This window comes from Coregonus lavaretus, assembly GCF_964263955.1.
Source record: "Coregonus lavaretus genome assembly, chromosome: 2".
Classification (NCBI taxonomy): Eukaryota; Metazoa; Chordata; class Actinopteri; order Salmoniformes; family Salmonidae; genus Coregonus; species Coregonus lavaretus.
This window is the reverse complement of record NC_139989.1, coordinates 57,689,088-57,704,789: the sequence shown is the minus strand read 5'-3', so window position 1 is coordinate 57,704,789 and position 15,702 is coordinate 57,689,088. Positions and strand designations below refer to the sequence as shown.

At 42.4% G+C, this 15,702-nt stretch overlaps 1 protein-coding gene across 1 annotated transcript in view; it reads right to left on the bottom strand.

Annotated features, from left to right (window-relative positions):
• The window catches only part of LOC311139819 (dynein axonemal assembly factor 5-like), a gene marked incomplete at its 5' end in the record, with an annotated part of 9,943 nt that extends 7,461 nt beyond the window's left edge, over positions 1–2,482 (bottom strand). The window contains one exon of the mRNA XM_084174782.1: positions 2,366–2,482. Within this exon, the coding sequence (XP_084030908.1) occupies positions 2,366–2,482 (117 nt within the window). The remainder of the gene's footprint in view (positions 1–2,365) is intronic.
• Positions 2,483–15,702: the final 13,220 nt, after the last annotated feature.

Sequence of the window (15,702 nt, the reverse complement as noted above, 5' to 3'; positions counted from 1 at the left end):
CCCAACATGGGCCAGCCCACACCAAGCCCAACACGGCCAGCCCACACCAAGCCCACATCAGCCCAACATAGGCTAGCACACACCAATCCCACATCAACCCAACACGGGCCAGCCCACACCAAGCCCAACATGGGCCAGCCCACACCAAGCCCACACCAAGCCCAACATGGGCTAGCCCACACCAAGGCTGCAGGTTAGCGTTTTTCACCAGGAATCTTGTTCTAGAGGCAGCTCTACAGTGTGGTCACTAGCTGGCACTGCCACAAAGTCATAAAATATGATTTGAAACCTAACCTTAACCCTAACCTTAACCACATCCACACTGTTAACCCTAATGCCTAAATCTCACCTTAAATGAAGACCAAAAATATAATTTTTGTTTTCATGTATTTTTACAATATATCCCATTTTTACTTAGCAGCTGGCCTATCTAAGGGGGAATCAATCAGTTCTGCCTCCAGGACAAGACTCATGACAATAAATGTCAACCTGCACCAAGCCCACACCAAACCAACACGAGCTAGCCTACACCAGCCCAAGACAGGCCAGCCCACACCAAGCCCAACACAGGCTAATCCACACCAGCCCAACACAGGCTAGCCTAGACCAGCACAACACAAGCTAGCCCACACCAAGCCCACATCAGCCCAACATGGGCCAGCCCACACCAAGCCCAACACGGCCAGCCCACACCAAGCCCAACATGGGCCAGCCCACACCAAGCCCACATCAGCCCAACATAGGCTAGCACACACCAATCCCACATCAACCCAACACGGGCCAGCCCACACCAAGCCCAACATGGGCCAGCCCACACCAAGCCCACACCAAGCCCAACATGGGCTAGCCCACACCAAGGCTGCAGGTTAGCGTTTTTCACCAGGAATCTTGTTCTAGAGGCAGCTCTACAGTGTGGTCACTAGCTGGCACAGCCACAAAGTCATAAAATATGATTTGAAACCTAACCTTAACCCTAACCTTAACCACATCCACACTGTTAACCCCAATGCCTAAATCTCACCTTAAATGAAGACCAAAAATATAATTTTTGTTTTCATGTATTTTTACAATATACCCAATTTTTACTTAGCAGCTGGCCTATCTAAGGGGGAATCAATCAGTTCTGCCTCCAGGACAAGACTCATGACAATAAATGTCAACCTGCACCAAGCCCACACCAAACCAACACGAGCTAGCCTACACCAGCCCAAGACAGGCCAGCCCACACCAAGCCCAACACAGGCTAATCCACACCAGCCCAACACAGGCTAGCCTAGACCAGCACAACACAAGCTAGCCCACACCAAGCCCACACCATCCCAACACAGGCTAGCCTACATCAGCCCAATACAGGCTAGCCTACACCAGCCCAACACGGGCTAGCCCACACCAAGCCCACACCATCCCAACACAGGCTGTCCTACATCAGCCCAACACAGGCTAGCCTACACCAGCCCAACACAGGCTAGCTCACACCAAGCCCACACCATCCCAACACAGGCTGTCCTACATCAGCCCAACACAGGCTAGCCCACACCATCCCAGCACAGGCCAGCCCACACCAGCCCACACAGGCCCAACATGGGCTAGCCCACACCAAGCCCAACACAGGCCAGCCCACACCAAGCCCAACACAGGCCAGCCCACACCAAGCCCACACAGGTCAGCCCACACCAAGCCCACACAGGCCAGCCCACACCAAGCCCAACACAGGCTAGTCCACACCAAGCCCAACACAGGCTAGCCCACACCAGCCCAACACAGGCTAGCCCACACCAAGCCCAACACAAGCTAGCCCACACCAGCCCAACACAGGCCAGCCCACACCAAGCCCAACACAGGCCAGCCCACACAAAGCCCAATTCATGTTGTTAAGTAAAAACATTATACAAGATAATAATTGCTGACACCATTTAACCCAATGAGGGTTCGGAACTTTAAAGCCAATTATCTTGGAATCATCTTTTTTTTCCAGATAGAAGAGGTTCACAAGGTATTTTTGTGAAACCATTACTGAGAGTGTCGTTACAGTTCAAGTGCTCTGTTGTGTGACGTCAACAGAAAACAATATTGTACACTGCCTATGATGAAGTCTGTAAAAATACTTAGATAAGTGCATGTGACATACTGTATGTCTGGTGAAAACATGTATATGATAGTAACAACTTTGTCTTTCTGATACAATGTAACGGGCATCTGACCCAAAAGGGTGGGCTTATTTCAGGTGAAGTGAGGGCTGCCCTTGGGGCCAATGTGGAGCCGATGCGCAAATGTGCATTGGCCCAATGTGGGCAGCCTACATGGGTCCGATGTTTTAATCCACATTGGGCCCATATCGTGCCAATTTGGACGTTTGCTGTATTGCCTGGTCCCAGATCTGTTTGAGTTGTCGTGCCTGGTCATAGATCCGTTTGAGCTGTTGTGCCTGGTCATAGATCAGTTTGAGCTGTTGTGCCTGGTCCCAGATCTGTTTATGCCGCATTGTCTGGTCCCAGATCTGTTCAGACCGTTTTCTTGCCACCAACCCCACAGTTGGCCAGACAGCAAAAAAACTGATCTGGGACTAGCCCCATGCAATCCAAGAGTTATATGCACTTATGCTGTCAGTTGTAGCTTCCATCATACCACCTCTGTTGAATCGTATGGATGTAAACAAGATTCCTAAATCCTAAAACGTGTCATGTCATTAATCTGGTTGCTTTGTAGCAGGCTGGCCTGCAGGTCTGTCTGTAATACTTAATGAAGATTTGGCAGTTAAAGCTGTTTACATTTTCTATTCTGTTCCTTCCAGGGTTTTCCTCTCATCAAAATTGTGTGTGTGTGTGCGTGTTTGCGCCTGTGTCTGTCTGCCTGTCTGTCTGCCTGTCTGTCTGTCTGTCTGTCTGCCTGTCTGTCTGCTTGTCTGTCTGCCTGTCTGCCTGTCTGCCTGTCTGCCTGTCTGCCTGCCTGTCTGCCTGCCTGTCTGTCTGTCTGTCTGTCTGTCTGTCTGTCTGTCTGTCTGTCTGTCTGTCTGTCTGTCTGTCTGTCTGTCTGTCTGTCTGTCTGTCTGTCTGTCTGTCTGCCTGCCTGCCTGCCTGCCTGCCTGCCTGCCTGCCTGCCTGCCTGCCTGCCTGCCTGCCTGCCTGCCTGCCTGTCTGTCTGTCTGTCTGTCTGTCTGTCTGTCTGTCTGTCTGCCTGTCTGTCACATCCATATCCACCGTGTCACTATGCGAAATGAAAGCTGGAGCTCGTTCTGGTCTCTGTCCTCTGTCCCGCTCGAGAATAAGAATATTATCTGAAGTTTGACTTGAAAAGAGGATAAAGGACAAATCAAGGGCACTATGAACAATAATAGCATTGATACGCTGGCAGAGGAATTAAATCGCCTGTGAGGGTGTGTGTGAGTGTCTGCATGCCTGCTTGTGTGTGTGTGTGTGTGTGTACTGTAAATCTGTGTTTTAGTTTATTCTCTGCATATTAGTACCTCCAAGTGATATCAAACAGCTTTAACACTCTAATAGTGCTGAGTCTAAGCAGAGGAGAGCAACAGTAAGGACATGAGTCATAGCTGGACAGCACAGGTGAGTTTCATCTCAGATCTCTCAATAACAGAGACCTGTTACTGACCCCAGTGGATTTGGCAGAGGAAGTGGTCAGGTCAGATCCTCGGTCACACAGTGTGCGCTCGCACGCACGCACACACACACACACACACAAACACACACACACAGGCGAGAGCAAACACAGTGTGCGCTGGGCCCTGCGGGTTGCCCGCCGGACAGGTTTTTGTTTGAGACCCACAACACACACACAAAAACACGCAGCTGTACCAACGCATGTATTTATTTATTTACTCCATCCACCTTCTCTCGCTATTGTGGAAGCCACTTTCCCCTCCATGTGGCCCTTCAGGGGCCTCAAGAACTCTTAAGTGTTAATGAAGCTGCTATTTATTCTCACATTAACATGTTCTGGTTGACCACTGTGGCTCAGTCAGTCTGTCTGTTTTCCTGGACCAGTCTGAATCAGCCTAATAGCCTGGCAGGAAAATTTCCCCTGAAGTTCAGCATTATCCAACTCTTGACTATAGCCAGAAACACACTGAGGCTCATGGGTAATGAGTAATGTGGTCATGTGGTAATAAGGGGAAACAAGCAGGTACACAAACATGGGCCGTATAGAGGGGCCGCTGTGTCGGGACTGACCTCGGGGCTTGAGTTACACCCAGGTGGGGATGGTTGAGTCAGGCTAGCCCCGGTCCTCAGCCCCCTGTCCCTGTAGTCAAGGCACTGTCTGTCTGGGGCTGTGGACCTTAAAGAGGCTGTTGTTCAGCGGGAGCTGTGGCTGGGTGTCGCCACTGACTAGACCAGGGTCATGGAAAGTTCAGCTGGGCCTGAGGGAAGCAAGGTGAGCAGCAGAGAGATGCTGAGTAATCGCCTGGGTCATATTAATTAGGGCACACTGTAGCAAAACATTTTGCAAAGGAAAGCGAAAATGAGCATTCAGGCAGTCCCGTTTCAGACCGTTTTCTTCCGTTGGGTGACTAATGAACACAACCCTGGACTGGATGGAGAAGATGAGGGCTCTGTTTAAATGGCTAGTGGAACCATGTCTGTTATTCTGAGAGGCTCCAACCATTCATCATTCAGTGACTCCCCCACCTTGACATGTCTGTATACCTCCTTTTGTCCCTTTTATTGACTCCTTCTCCTCCTCTCTCTCTATCTGTCTTTCTTTTTGTCCATCATCACCTCTGCTCTTCCTCGCCCTTATTTTTCCTGCTCACTCACAATCAATTGCAGTTCTGAAAAAGGACAGACCATAGAGATAGTTAGAGGACGCATTTTGTTAACAACCCATTTTAGCATGGACATTGCCATTGAGGGCTTTCACCATTTTACAATAGTCAACTGGGTGTGGATTCCTGTGGCTTGGGATTGATCAGCCAATAACAGAGCATTGTCTTCTTCTTCAAATCAGTTTGCATGGTTTGTAAACGGCTTTAAGATATCACCGCCATCTAGTGGCCACAACAAATAAACGACACACAAGATATGGTTCAGGATTCCAGCACTGCAGGTGGCGGTAAATCACCAATATTAGCTTTACGCTTTTTTCTAACACAAAAGGCCTCTTCAAAATAGAAATGGCTTCGATGGCACTGCCCTTGCTCTCAAAGACGCCATAATGGGACAGATACAAAGAGGAGTCATCTATCTAAGTCTATGGGACAGACAGATGTAGAGCCGTAACTCTCATCCCTCGTACTCACCCCCTCTTTTCCTCCCATTGTTTCTCATTATCTCCATCTCCAGAACTGTCTCCAATGCTAATACATTATCTCCATCTCCAGAACTGTCTCCAATGCTAATACATTATCTCAATCTCCAGAACTGTCTCCAATGCTAATACATTATCTCTGTCTGCTTATGTCTGCCTGTAATGAGTTTACATAAAGTTTAAATAGAATATTGAGTTATTTCCTCTTAGATGAGCCAAACATGTAACGCCCGGGTACTCTATTTCTACTGGACAAAATAACTAGGTGGAGAAACATAATGGTTGCCTATAAATGCATACTGTAAATAGGAAACTGTCTGGTCATAAGGAGACATGTCTCTGGCCATTTCCTGTCTGTCTGCACCCTCCTACCTGGCTACCTGCTGTTTAGACGAATCACAGACACTCTGACTAATCTCTAATTTGCGCCGGCGAATCCAAACTGGCCGTATTGGTGTTATTTTTGGGCCTGCCTGCTTTACGTCAATACGGGGGTTAGCGAGAGTGGGGGAAACTGTAAGCAGCATTGGACAGTTGCTGGGCAGAAATACACATAAACATAGATTCACATGCCTGGGTGTGTGCGTGCGTGCAAACATGCACACACAAACACGCACTCACACACACACACACACAAACCTCTCCCACAGATATTGCTTGTCTCCCCATGCCCTTTGCATTCCATAGCACTGTGCTGGGTGGTCCTCTCCCCTCCCTCCGTTCATCCTCTCCCTCCTCCATCCCTCTCTCTCTCTCAGCACCTCCCTGTACAGGGTTAATGGGTCACTTTGTGAAACCGGGCCTGAGCTCAGATTGTAGTGCGGCAGCATTTGGAATGATGGGAAGGAGATGTGTTTGATTGTGCGTGTGTGTGCGCGTGTGCATGCGTGCGTGACTGAGATTTGAGGGGAAGTGTGTGTGTTTGTGGGTGGGGGTGGATAGAAGACAGGGGTGGTTTGAAATATCCCTATCAGTCCCTGGAGACACACGGGTCCTTGAACAGTGTTTTAAAGTGGGCTTAAATCAGAAGAGCAACACACTCGTAGCAGAAAAGTTATAGGCTCAAACGTAGGACTATGCTGACCTCTACCGTCACACCTTGGACACACAGCTCAAGCTACAGTATAGACGGGTGTGTTGACAACATCACAACAATGATGCGTGTAACTCAGAAGCTAAAGGCTGTGTGTTGTTATGATTATGAATGGTCAGATTGCTAGCATCAATGACAAGAAGCTGCTATGTGGTGAATCGTAGATTTCTTGTTTCAGCTAGTTGTATCTTGTTCTTGATACCATCTCTTGTTTCGAGGTGTTTTGACACATGTCAAGTGTATTCTAATATGGCTCAAGTTTGCTAGCTAGCTAACCAACAACTGTAACAATGAATTTGATTGACAACGAGTGCTTATTGTGCAAATGTATCAATGTTTTCACTTAATATTTGCAGCCAAAATGCAGTTTACATGTTGTTGTAGTATCGAGTCAATGCTGGCAATTATTGCTGATAAACAAAGGAGTCCGCTCATACTGAACCTTGATCATACGTTTATTCATATCACAAGCTTTCAGCATAAGTTTTACAGATGTCATGACACCCGGAGAACGGCGTCCCAGATTGCAATGGCCGCTCTAACCTCTTCGTCGTTTTTACCCAGTATATATAATCTTCCCAAGATATGGGTGGCTCCCTCTACTGTCCAATCCCCTGTCTACAACACACACTTCCTGTCGGTTGTATGTGGCGTCACACTAAAACATTCCCTCTGACACTAAATAAACATCCTTTCAGTTCCACTTAAAACCATTAACAAAGTCATAATCTTCATATACTACATTCCCCCCTTCGAGACTAACTAAAAGTCTCGAAAACAAAAATAACAGGATTATGACAAGTAACAATTTATCTTATTGAGTATCTTTAACATTAAACCAAAAACATTTTCCTCTAGAGTGTAAATACCTTTCTATGAAATATGAATAAATGTTTATGAAGTGTGAATACATTACTATGAAATATGAAAAAATCTTTATGGAGTGTGAGAGCGAAAAACTGTCTGGCAGCCTTCGTTCCAAATATCCATCCATCAATCAAGACAGTAAAATTCTCTCACGGTCCCTCTGCCCCAGGCAACCACCTAGGTACTCCCGATGAATTCATAAATCTTTATCAATGCATTTGAAACTATGATGCAATTAAATACACATGTAAGCCCCTGCAAACAAAATACTATCCAAAAAATGTCCACTCTCAGGCTGGTCGACCCATCGGACCCTACAGTGGATCTCTATCCCTGCCTAGACTCCATGTCCCTAAGCATTCCCGAAATAAACAAAAACTTCTAAGATCCCCACATGTATTCAATAACATCAAATATCATTCTACAAAAATTTATACCTAAGAATATGACACAAATTATGTATTCACATGCAAATATGTCTATATTTCATTGCAGACACTGGAATGTAGTCCACTACACTTCATCTCCTCCGTAGTCTCCTCTTCCAATGCATCGTTGATGATGGAATCGGAACATTTCCACACCTTCCTTGTTCCATCTCCTCCAGTCATTCTCCTTTCATATTGTCCCTTCATATTGTCCTTGTTTGAGTATTTCAATCTCTACATATTCCCCCAAATGCTTCTGGAAGAAAAGAAAAGACCAAACAGTATCTTTTGCAAAACAACATTTTCAAATTAAACATCAATATCAACTAAGAATATAAAAATTATATATAAATGATGTATGAATCAATATAAATGATAGAATAATGAAATAGGATAATGTGATTCATTCATACACTTCCCCCCTTTGATTCATAACATCATACTAAAATCACACTAATATTGAATTTTTTTTTTGAAAAATGATCAAATAATCAAAAAGGATATTTATCCATCAATACTCCATCCAGTCCCACTTGTCCATCTTCATCCAGATCAGGAACAGTCAACAACGGCATCTGAGTGTTGTCTCCAGGCATCACAACTCCAACCTATCTCAATATCATAGCTTTCTCAAAGGTCAGTAACAAATTACAAAAGAAAAACATCACACACAGTGCTATCAGATCTGCAACTAAAATCTGAACCATCACTGCTCCTACTGGGCCTAACTGATCTTGCAACCAAGACTTCGCTGACCATCCAGCTCCTTCAGATCTACCAAATGCATCCCTTATATTCTTCAATGCATTTATAACTATCTGGAATCAAAGTATAGGTAATATTATCAATATGATCTGCCAAAAATGTTACACCATACCATGGAAAAAGTCCCCCCTTCTCTCTTAGACTTATCGTCCAATGATAGGCTTCCCAGACTATGAAATGTCGCCATGTCTCTTTTCACCCTATTTCCAAACCTAGATTCAGATTTATCTGTGTCCGGTGCTACTCCTCTTTTAATGGTAGAAACCTCATATGGAAGCTTCAACGTTGACATGTAACAACATCCTGTCCATCCATAGGGTAAGAATATATACGCTTTATCACCACAAACCCTCCAAATATCTCTAAAATTCCCAATAGTCACATTGTCAGGCAAAAGCTAATCTTTCACCATCAAAGTCCTGCTCTTCTTACTAACTGGAACATAACAAGTAACATTATATTTCTCATTACTACCCTTAAGGTCATGCTTACCCAAATTCATCATATAATCATCACAATCTGATATTCCCATAAACATACCCCTTACATCATATGTTTTATTAGAACAAAAACAACTTTTAGCCCTCACTGGTTTCACCTCCAATGCTTCAGGGTTCGCTGTTACCTGATTTTCCTTCCCATCTAACAAATTCACATAGGGTAATTCATTTAACCAAGAACACTTAAACCTAGGCTTAAACAAATGTTTTGACAACGACATTATTTTATCTGTTAATGATTGCTGCTGATACAACAGCCATGACAAAGCATAAGATTGACACGTACTTGATAGAGGTCGAGCGACCGTCTCTAAAATGGAACCCCACGTGTCTGGTGCTGGAATTCTCAACAGACATGGACCCTCAAGATTCCTCACTGATCTTACAGAATGAGCTAGCTGCTGGAAACAAAGATTCCTACCTGCCCATCCATCTTTAATTTTCACAACAGAAGAATCAAACCCATATGCCTTCCATTTAGTTTCTCTCTTCCCTAACGAGCGGTACTGATCAGATACCTCTCCTTGTCTGTCATTAAAATCAAAGAACTCATCCTGTACCTCCATGATAGTATCCTTCACTATTTCAGATGAATCTATATTCTTCTCTACCACCATCTGCTCTCCTATTTTAACCCTAATAACAGTCTTTTCCTCTAAAATTGCTGCTGGAGCTATTGGTTCCCTTGTAATCAAATGCGATATATTTATGGCTTTAATAACTATCAATGTTGAAAGAGTTAAATTGCTTCTCACTGTTGTTATAATAGACTGAAGTGTTGATGTTATTGTTGTTACTTCATCCATTCTCCCTAAGACTCTTAACTCTTCACTTGTATTTCCATCTATCACCACTAGTGTCACTACATTAACTATCAGTCCTAACTCTACTCCCTCACTTTCAACCTGTTGATTATAAAAAATACACCTACAATTACCTTGATCTTCCTGCTGGGAATTGTAAATATAGATACTCAATCACCCTCAATCTTCTCTTATCATTCAGCAACGCATACTTCCTCAATGCATCTGCTCCTAACAGATCTAAACTCCTACCATATCTATCTTCCCACTAAACTCTAAAATGTCCTTCACCACTGTTCTCTCTCTCTTACTACTAACTTTGAAACTTAGCTTACTGTCCTAGAGTTCCTTCAATCTTAGTTTTCTTAACTTTTTTATCTAATCTTTTCTCATAACCTTTAAAACTTTTCCACTGATCTATTCACAAAATCCTTTACAACCAATTTTTTGAATATGTGATTGGGAAGTCCCCACCTGCTTCTGACTTCTTTACACACAGACTTGGCAAACGATCAAACATCTTTTAGCCTAGTTTGAAATTTCCTTCCCCTCTTGGTGTGGGAATGTAACCAAGAATAACAGTCACCCCTTTTAACTTTATTTTTCAGACAGATTGTCTAATAGGCAGTCTAATAGATTGTCATCCTTCCTATGATATTATCTTTTCAAGCAAATATGATTCCCAAAAACCCTACTTTTTTTAAAATCTTCTACCAGACAGCCGTCTAGTGTACATCTTATTGTACAGTTCAATTTACACAATGCATCTCTTCCCAACAATGCAATAGGTATATGTTCTAATATTAGTATGTCTATTTTAATTTCTCTTTGATTTTTTATAGCAGAGCTCAATTGGTTCCTTAAGAGTAATTAGCTGTTTTACTACCTCAAATCCCTATCCTAATTAGTTAATTTTACATAGTGAGATGTTTAACCTCTTTAGGCTCAACACAGATAAAAGCTTTTCCACTATTCACCATCACTTCTCATAGTCCTTTTTATTTTCACTTCAATTGTTGGATATTTTCTTCCTCTCCCTAAATCGGTGCTATCAGCTGACACCCCCCTTCGGATCTTCTTGGCACTCTAGAATCCTTGCTCCTTTAAGGGTTCACCTGGACAACAGGTGATCTTCACTTGCTCCTTTATCTTCCTCAGAAATTTCCTCTGTTGTTTCCTCCTGACGCATTGCACTCACAGGTAAAGTAACCAACCTGTCCACAATTATAACACGCTTCTGAAAGTTGCTGGAAGTGTAGCTGAACTCTTCCTCCTCCTTCTAAGCCTTCTCGTCCTCTTCCTCTCCAATTCTGTATCTGTCCAGAAACTGGCTATGGATATGAAACAACTGGTACCGCCATTGGTGGCTGGTACAATTGCATTTGACCTTGTTCAGTTGAAGCTGTAGCAGTGATTGTTGATTTGGTTCACTCTGATTCTTCATAACCAAAGCTTCTCTTCTCCTTCTTCTTCTCCACCAGTTGTATTTGATTGAGTTTTCTGAGTGTTTCTTTGTCCTGTTCTTTCTTGTTGTTGACATATCAGTCTTCTTCAACAGCTTATATTCTAAGTTTTGCCCTCGAAATATCATCTTCCATCATCTTCTTACTTTTCTCTCTTTCCTTGGCCTCAATGTATTCTTCTCCTCCAATTCTTGGGATTCTTTTCTCAGCAGTTTTTCTTCTCTTCTGTATCTTCATCTTTATCTTCATCTTTCCGAACCTCATTCTTCTCTTAGTTTCCAGACATCTCGGTTTTTTCTTACTTCTGGAGTTTTGGAATCATTTTTATGGTCGTTTCTGCTTGTCCTCTCTCTATTATTCGTTCATCTTCATTTCTGATGCAATAATCACCCTCCTGGATGATCACTGGAAGCTGAGGATAAACGTCCCTAAGCTCTACTTCTTCCTCATAAGGTGGGAGTCTTTTTGCTGAATCCGTATGTGAGAAAGGTGTACTAACTTCTGCCATTAGTTTTTCTGTCGCCTTTCCTTGTTTCACAATTTTCTCTATACCTTTGTTTATCTTATCGCTGGAATCTTTTATCAGTTTTTGTTTGAGAATGAAGGGCAACTTAAGAACACCCAGCTCTCTGTCTCTTTTCTTTACGTTGTTCCCTTTTTTCCCTTCTTTGAACTGCTTTATGAATTGACAGAAGCACTTTCATTATGTTGATGACGTCAGGGTTAAGATTCCCTCTACTAGCTATGGTTTGTTCAATGTCAGGCCAACTTTTGTTTCATTTGCCGGATAACCTAGCAATACTTTAGTTAAATGATTACTATTTTGTACTATATCAACAGGTGTAATTACCTTCATAGCCTTGATGTCGTTTTTCCCCATTGTAACAACTCTTTTATATTCCTTTATTGTGAATTATTTTATTTTAGACTATATAGCCTATGGCTTCCCCCCTTTAATTATTAATATAAACTAAACAACAACAACAAAAAATAGTTTTTTTATTTTTTATTTTTAATCAATCAACAAAAATATGAATATTAAAAAATTATATAAAAATTTATTCAACAAAATATTTTTAATTAAAATAAAAAATCAATTAAAAAATTATGAATAATCAAAAACATTTTTTTATTTCTATATCCTATTTTACCAATTAGTGGCTATCTTACCACAACCCATCCGGAAAGTAAATGCAAGTAGTCAACTTCAGAGCAATCCAAAAATAAAGACTTCCAATCCTACAACACTACAATACCCATAAACCCCCTTGCTTTATAAGCACCCAATTATCTTAATTTTACAGAATAATGTCAGTACTCGATTCCCAACAGAACTGTAATCAAACCCACTCATGCACAGAAACTCCAAAATGCAATTTTTAATGAATCAGTATTTTGCCAAGCCTCTGTGAAATTGTCATAACATCAAATATCCTGTAGGGGAAGATTTTGTAAACAGAACAGCACCAAAACCTTTTCACGTGATGTAAACGTCAGCACCACTCTCTCTTTCTCTCTCTCTCCTCTCGTCCCATCGTTCCTATTTCCTCTCATATGACAAAAGAACAGAGAAACAGAAAAAGAATTTAGCAGTTTATGCAGTCACTGAGTCACTTCAACCATTCAATATTCCTCCGTTCACATTCGCTCTAAGAATTAACTCAGGAATCGCATAAATAGCTCTAACATTTTTTTATTTTTTTATTTAATTACTTTATTTTTAATCCGTCAACATATCTCTCTCATTTATCAATTCAATATGTCTCAAGAAATAGTTTCATATTTAACCAACAGCCGATGTAACAACTAGAAGATTCCATTCGGGTTCAAATCTCTCCTCTTTGTTCCTTCGTCTGTGTCAGAAGCATATGCTCCCTACGTCACTCTAGTGTCGTAAAATCACACGCATGCGCGGTACATTCATCACCACGATTTCACCATGGAAGCAGCTCCAGACAACAGAACGTTAGCATTCCGCTATAGCTCCTCTCTTTTACCCCTTATAGACAAACAATAACACTTAACAGTTCACAAGACACCAGGCACCAAGCCCAAGCTAACTAAACACATTTCTGATGGCTCGTCCCATTCCTATGGACCACCAAGGAAGAAATATTAGTCATAACCCGCATCAAAAATTGGCATGTAGCATGATTAGCATTTAGTATTAGCATTAGCATGTAGCATGAAGCATAATTAGCAGGCCATGTTAGCAGTTCTCCCTCCGCTGTACCGTAAAATACCATTTGTTTGCTAAATTTATGCTACCACGAGATCTGTGGAATCGACACGAGAAATTGCGTCAAACAAGCCATTCGTCAACCGCCAGCTGAGGGGCAACATACATCATCAATAAACCACGGTCTCCAGCCCATAGGACTCACCTAAAACACATCTAAGCCGGAGGCGTGATCATATTTTGTTGTCCTGCTATGAAATCTCTGGTTAGAACATGGCACCGGTACATGTGCTTCTGCCCTTGGGAATCTCGGACTGAGTATGTGTCATCGGCAGAGTAGCTGGCTTCAACTGCAAAGTAGGTGCCGTTTCCATACACTGCCGCTGCAAAAAAATGATGACATTATTATCTCACAAATTATCTGTAGACTTCCGCTGAGTGGTAGGAGGTTGTCAGAGAATTTAGCTAGCTGGCTAACTAGCGTTCATTATTTTTGCCTAATTTGCTTAATGACTTTCGTTGGTGAGTGATCAGTCTGTTGCAGATGCAGTCGCTGCGTTAGTGGCAAAACCAAAATGAGTATCCTTTCCTATACTCATGCCTGTTTATAATTTGATCTAATTTTGTACCGCTTATAATAAAAACGGACGTTTTTGGCCCTACTTTATAACTCTGGTGTTTGTCATTTTGTACATCTTACCATTTTTCCCAGCATAGCTCCGATTGAACCCATTTGCGTTAATTTGATCTATGATTTGCGGGCAGGTTCCATGGAAGAGCCTCTTCTCATTGTTCTTGATCTGGAGATTCTTCCACAGGCTTGGGTTCTGGATCCTCTCAATCTGAAGGAAGGGGGAAAAAATCACACATTCATCAGCAAAAAAACCTTGTCAAAGACTGTCAATACAGCTACATCTCCTACCCTAATAGGGCCGGTTTTCAAAACCCAGATTAAGCCTGGATCTGGATTAACAAGCACAACTCATTCCATTAAGAACATGGTCAAATGATTACACTATAACAACTGTAATCATTCCATTTGGCAGACCCAGCTAGAATGTAACCAAGGGTGGAATTGAAGGGCAATGTGTAATTCTTGGTGATTTAACAGTGGAGAGATCTCAGAGTTGTCTTTTTTAATTGCACCTCTTCATGTAACTTGTATGGAAATACATTTAGCAGAAGAGCTAGATACCTTTAGAACATTGTTTTGGCAAGTGGCCTGAAACAGGCCTAGGACATCATCATGCTCAGAGGTCCCTGGCTGGATAGGGAAAGACTACCATAAAGCGTTGTCTGCCATGGCATCCCAATACTGAGGAAGACTGTCATGAGCTGCAGAATAGGGTCAAACAAACACACTGGCTTTACATTGTTGTAAATTCTTGTTAGTACTATAATGGGAATACAACAGTGGGAATGCTATACTCCCAACCAAGAGGAACATAGTTAATGAGCAAGCAATATCAACATAAAAGTTGTTGGAATATGCACACATCAATATCAATCTTAGCCAATCATACACTCTCAAGAGAACACTTTAGAGAGGATTTTGAATGTGGTTTACATGGAAGGCCAAAAGGTTAGGTACTGTATATATGTAAGTATGTTTTATTCTCTGTCACAAAATAGGTTTCCCAGCCCCATTCACGTTTTTCCTACTACAAACTTGCTGCCAGAAAGGATTTGAATGGTCAATATCCATCCAGACCCATTACCTGTATGAGCCTTGTGTATCCCTTACTCAGGTCAATCCATGTACATACTCATATAAAACAGCTCCCGTGTGGCTCAGTTGGTAGAGCATGGTGCTTGCAATGCCAGGGTTGTGGGTTTGATTCCCATGGGGGACCAGCATGGGGGAAAAAAAGCATGAAAGCATATGCACTCACTACTGTAAGTTGCTCTGGATAAGAGTGTCTGCTAAATGACAAAAATTTAAATGTAAAATGCCCAAGACTCAACATCCATACAAACCAGGTCTACACCTGCATGTCTAACCCAATATTGATTTAAAAAACAGGTCTGCTGCTATATGTCATCCCCAATTGTCATACAAATAGGTGTACTTCTGCATTTCAGCCACAATATTCATACAAACCAGGTCTACACCTGTACTTCAGCTCCTATTGACATACCTACAAAGTCTGTATCTGTGCTTGAACCCAATTAGTCAACTAAGACAGGTCTAAATGTGCTGGAGCCTGATTACTCATAAACTGTAAACCAGCTCCAGTACTCCTACAAACCAGGTCTACACCTTTGACTGAGTCCCAATACTAATATAAACCAGATCTACACCTTTGACTGAGTCCCAATACTAATATAAACCAGATCTACACTGG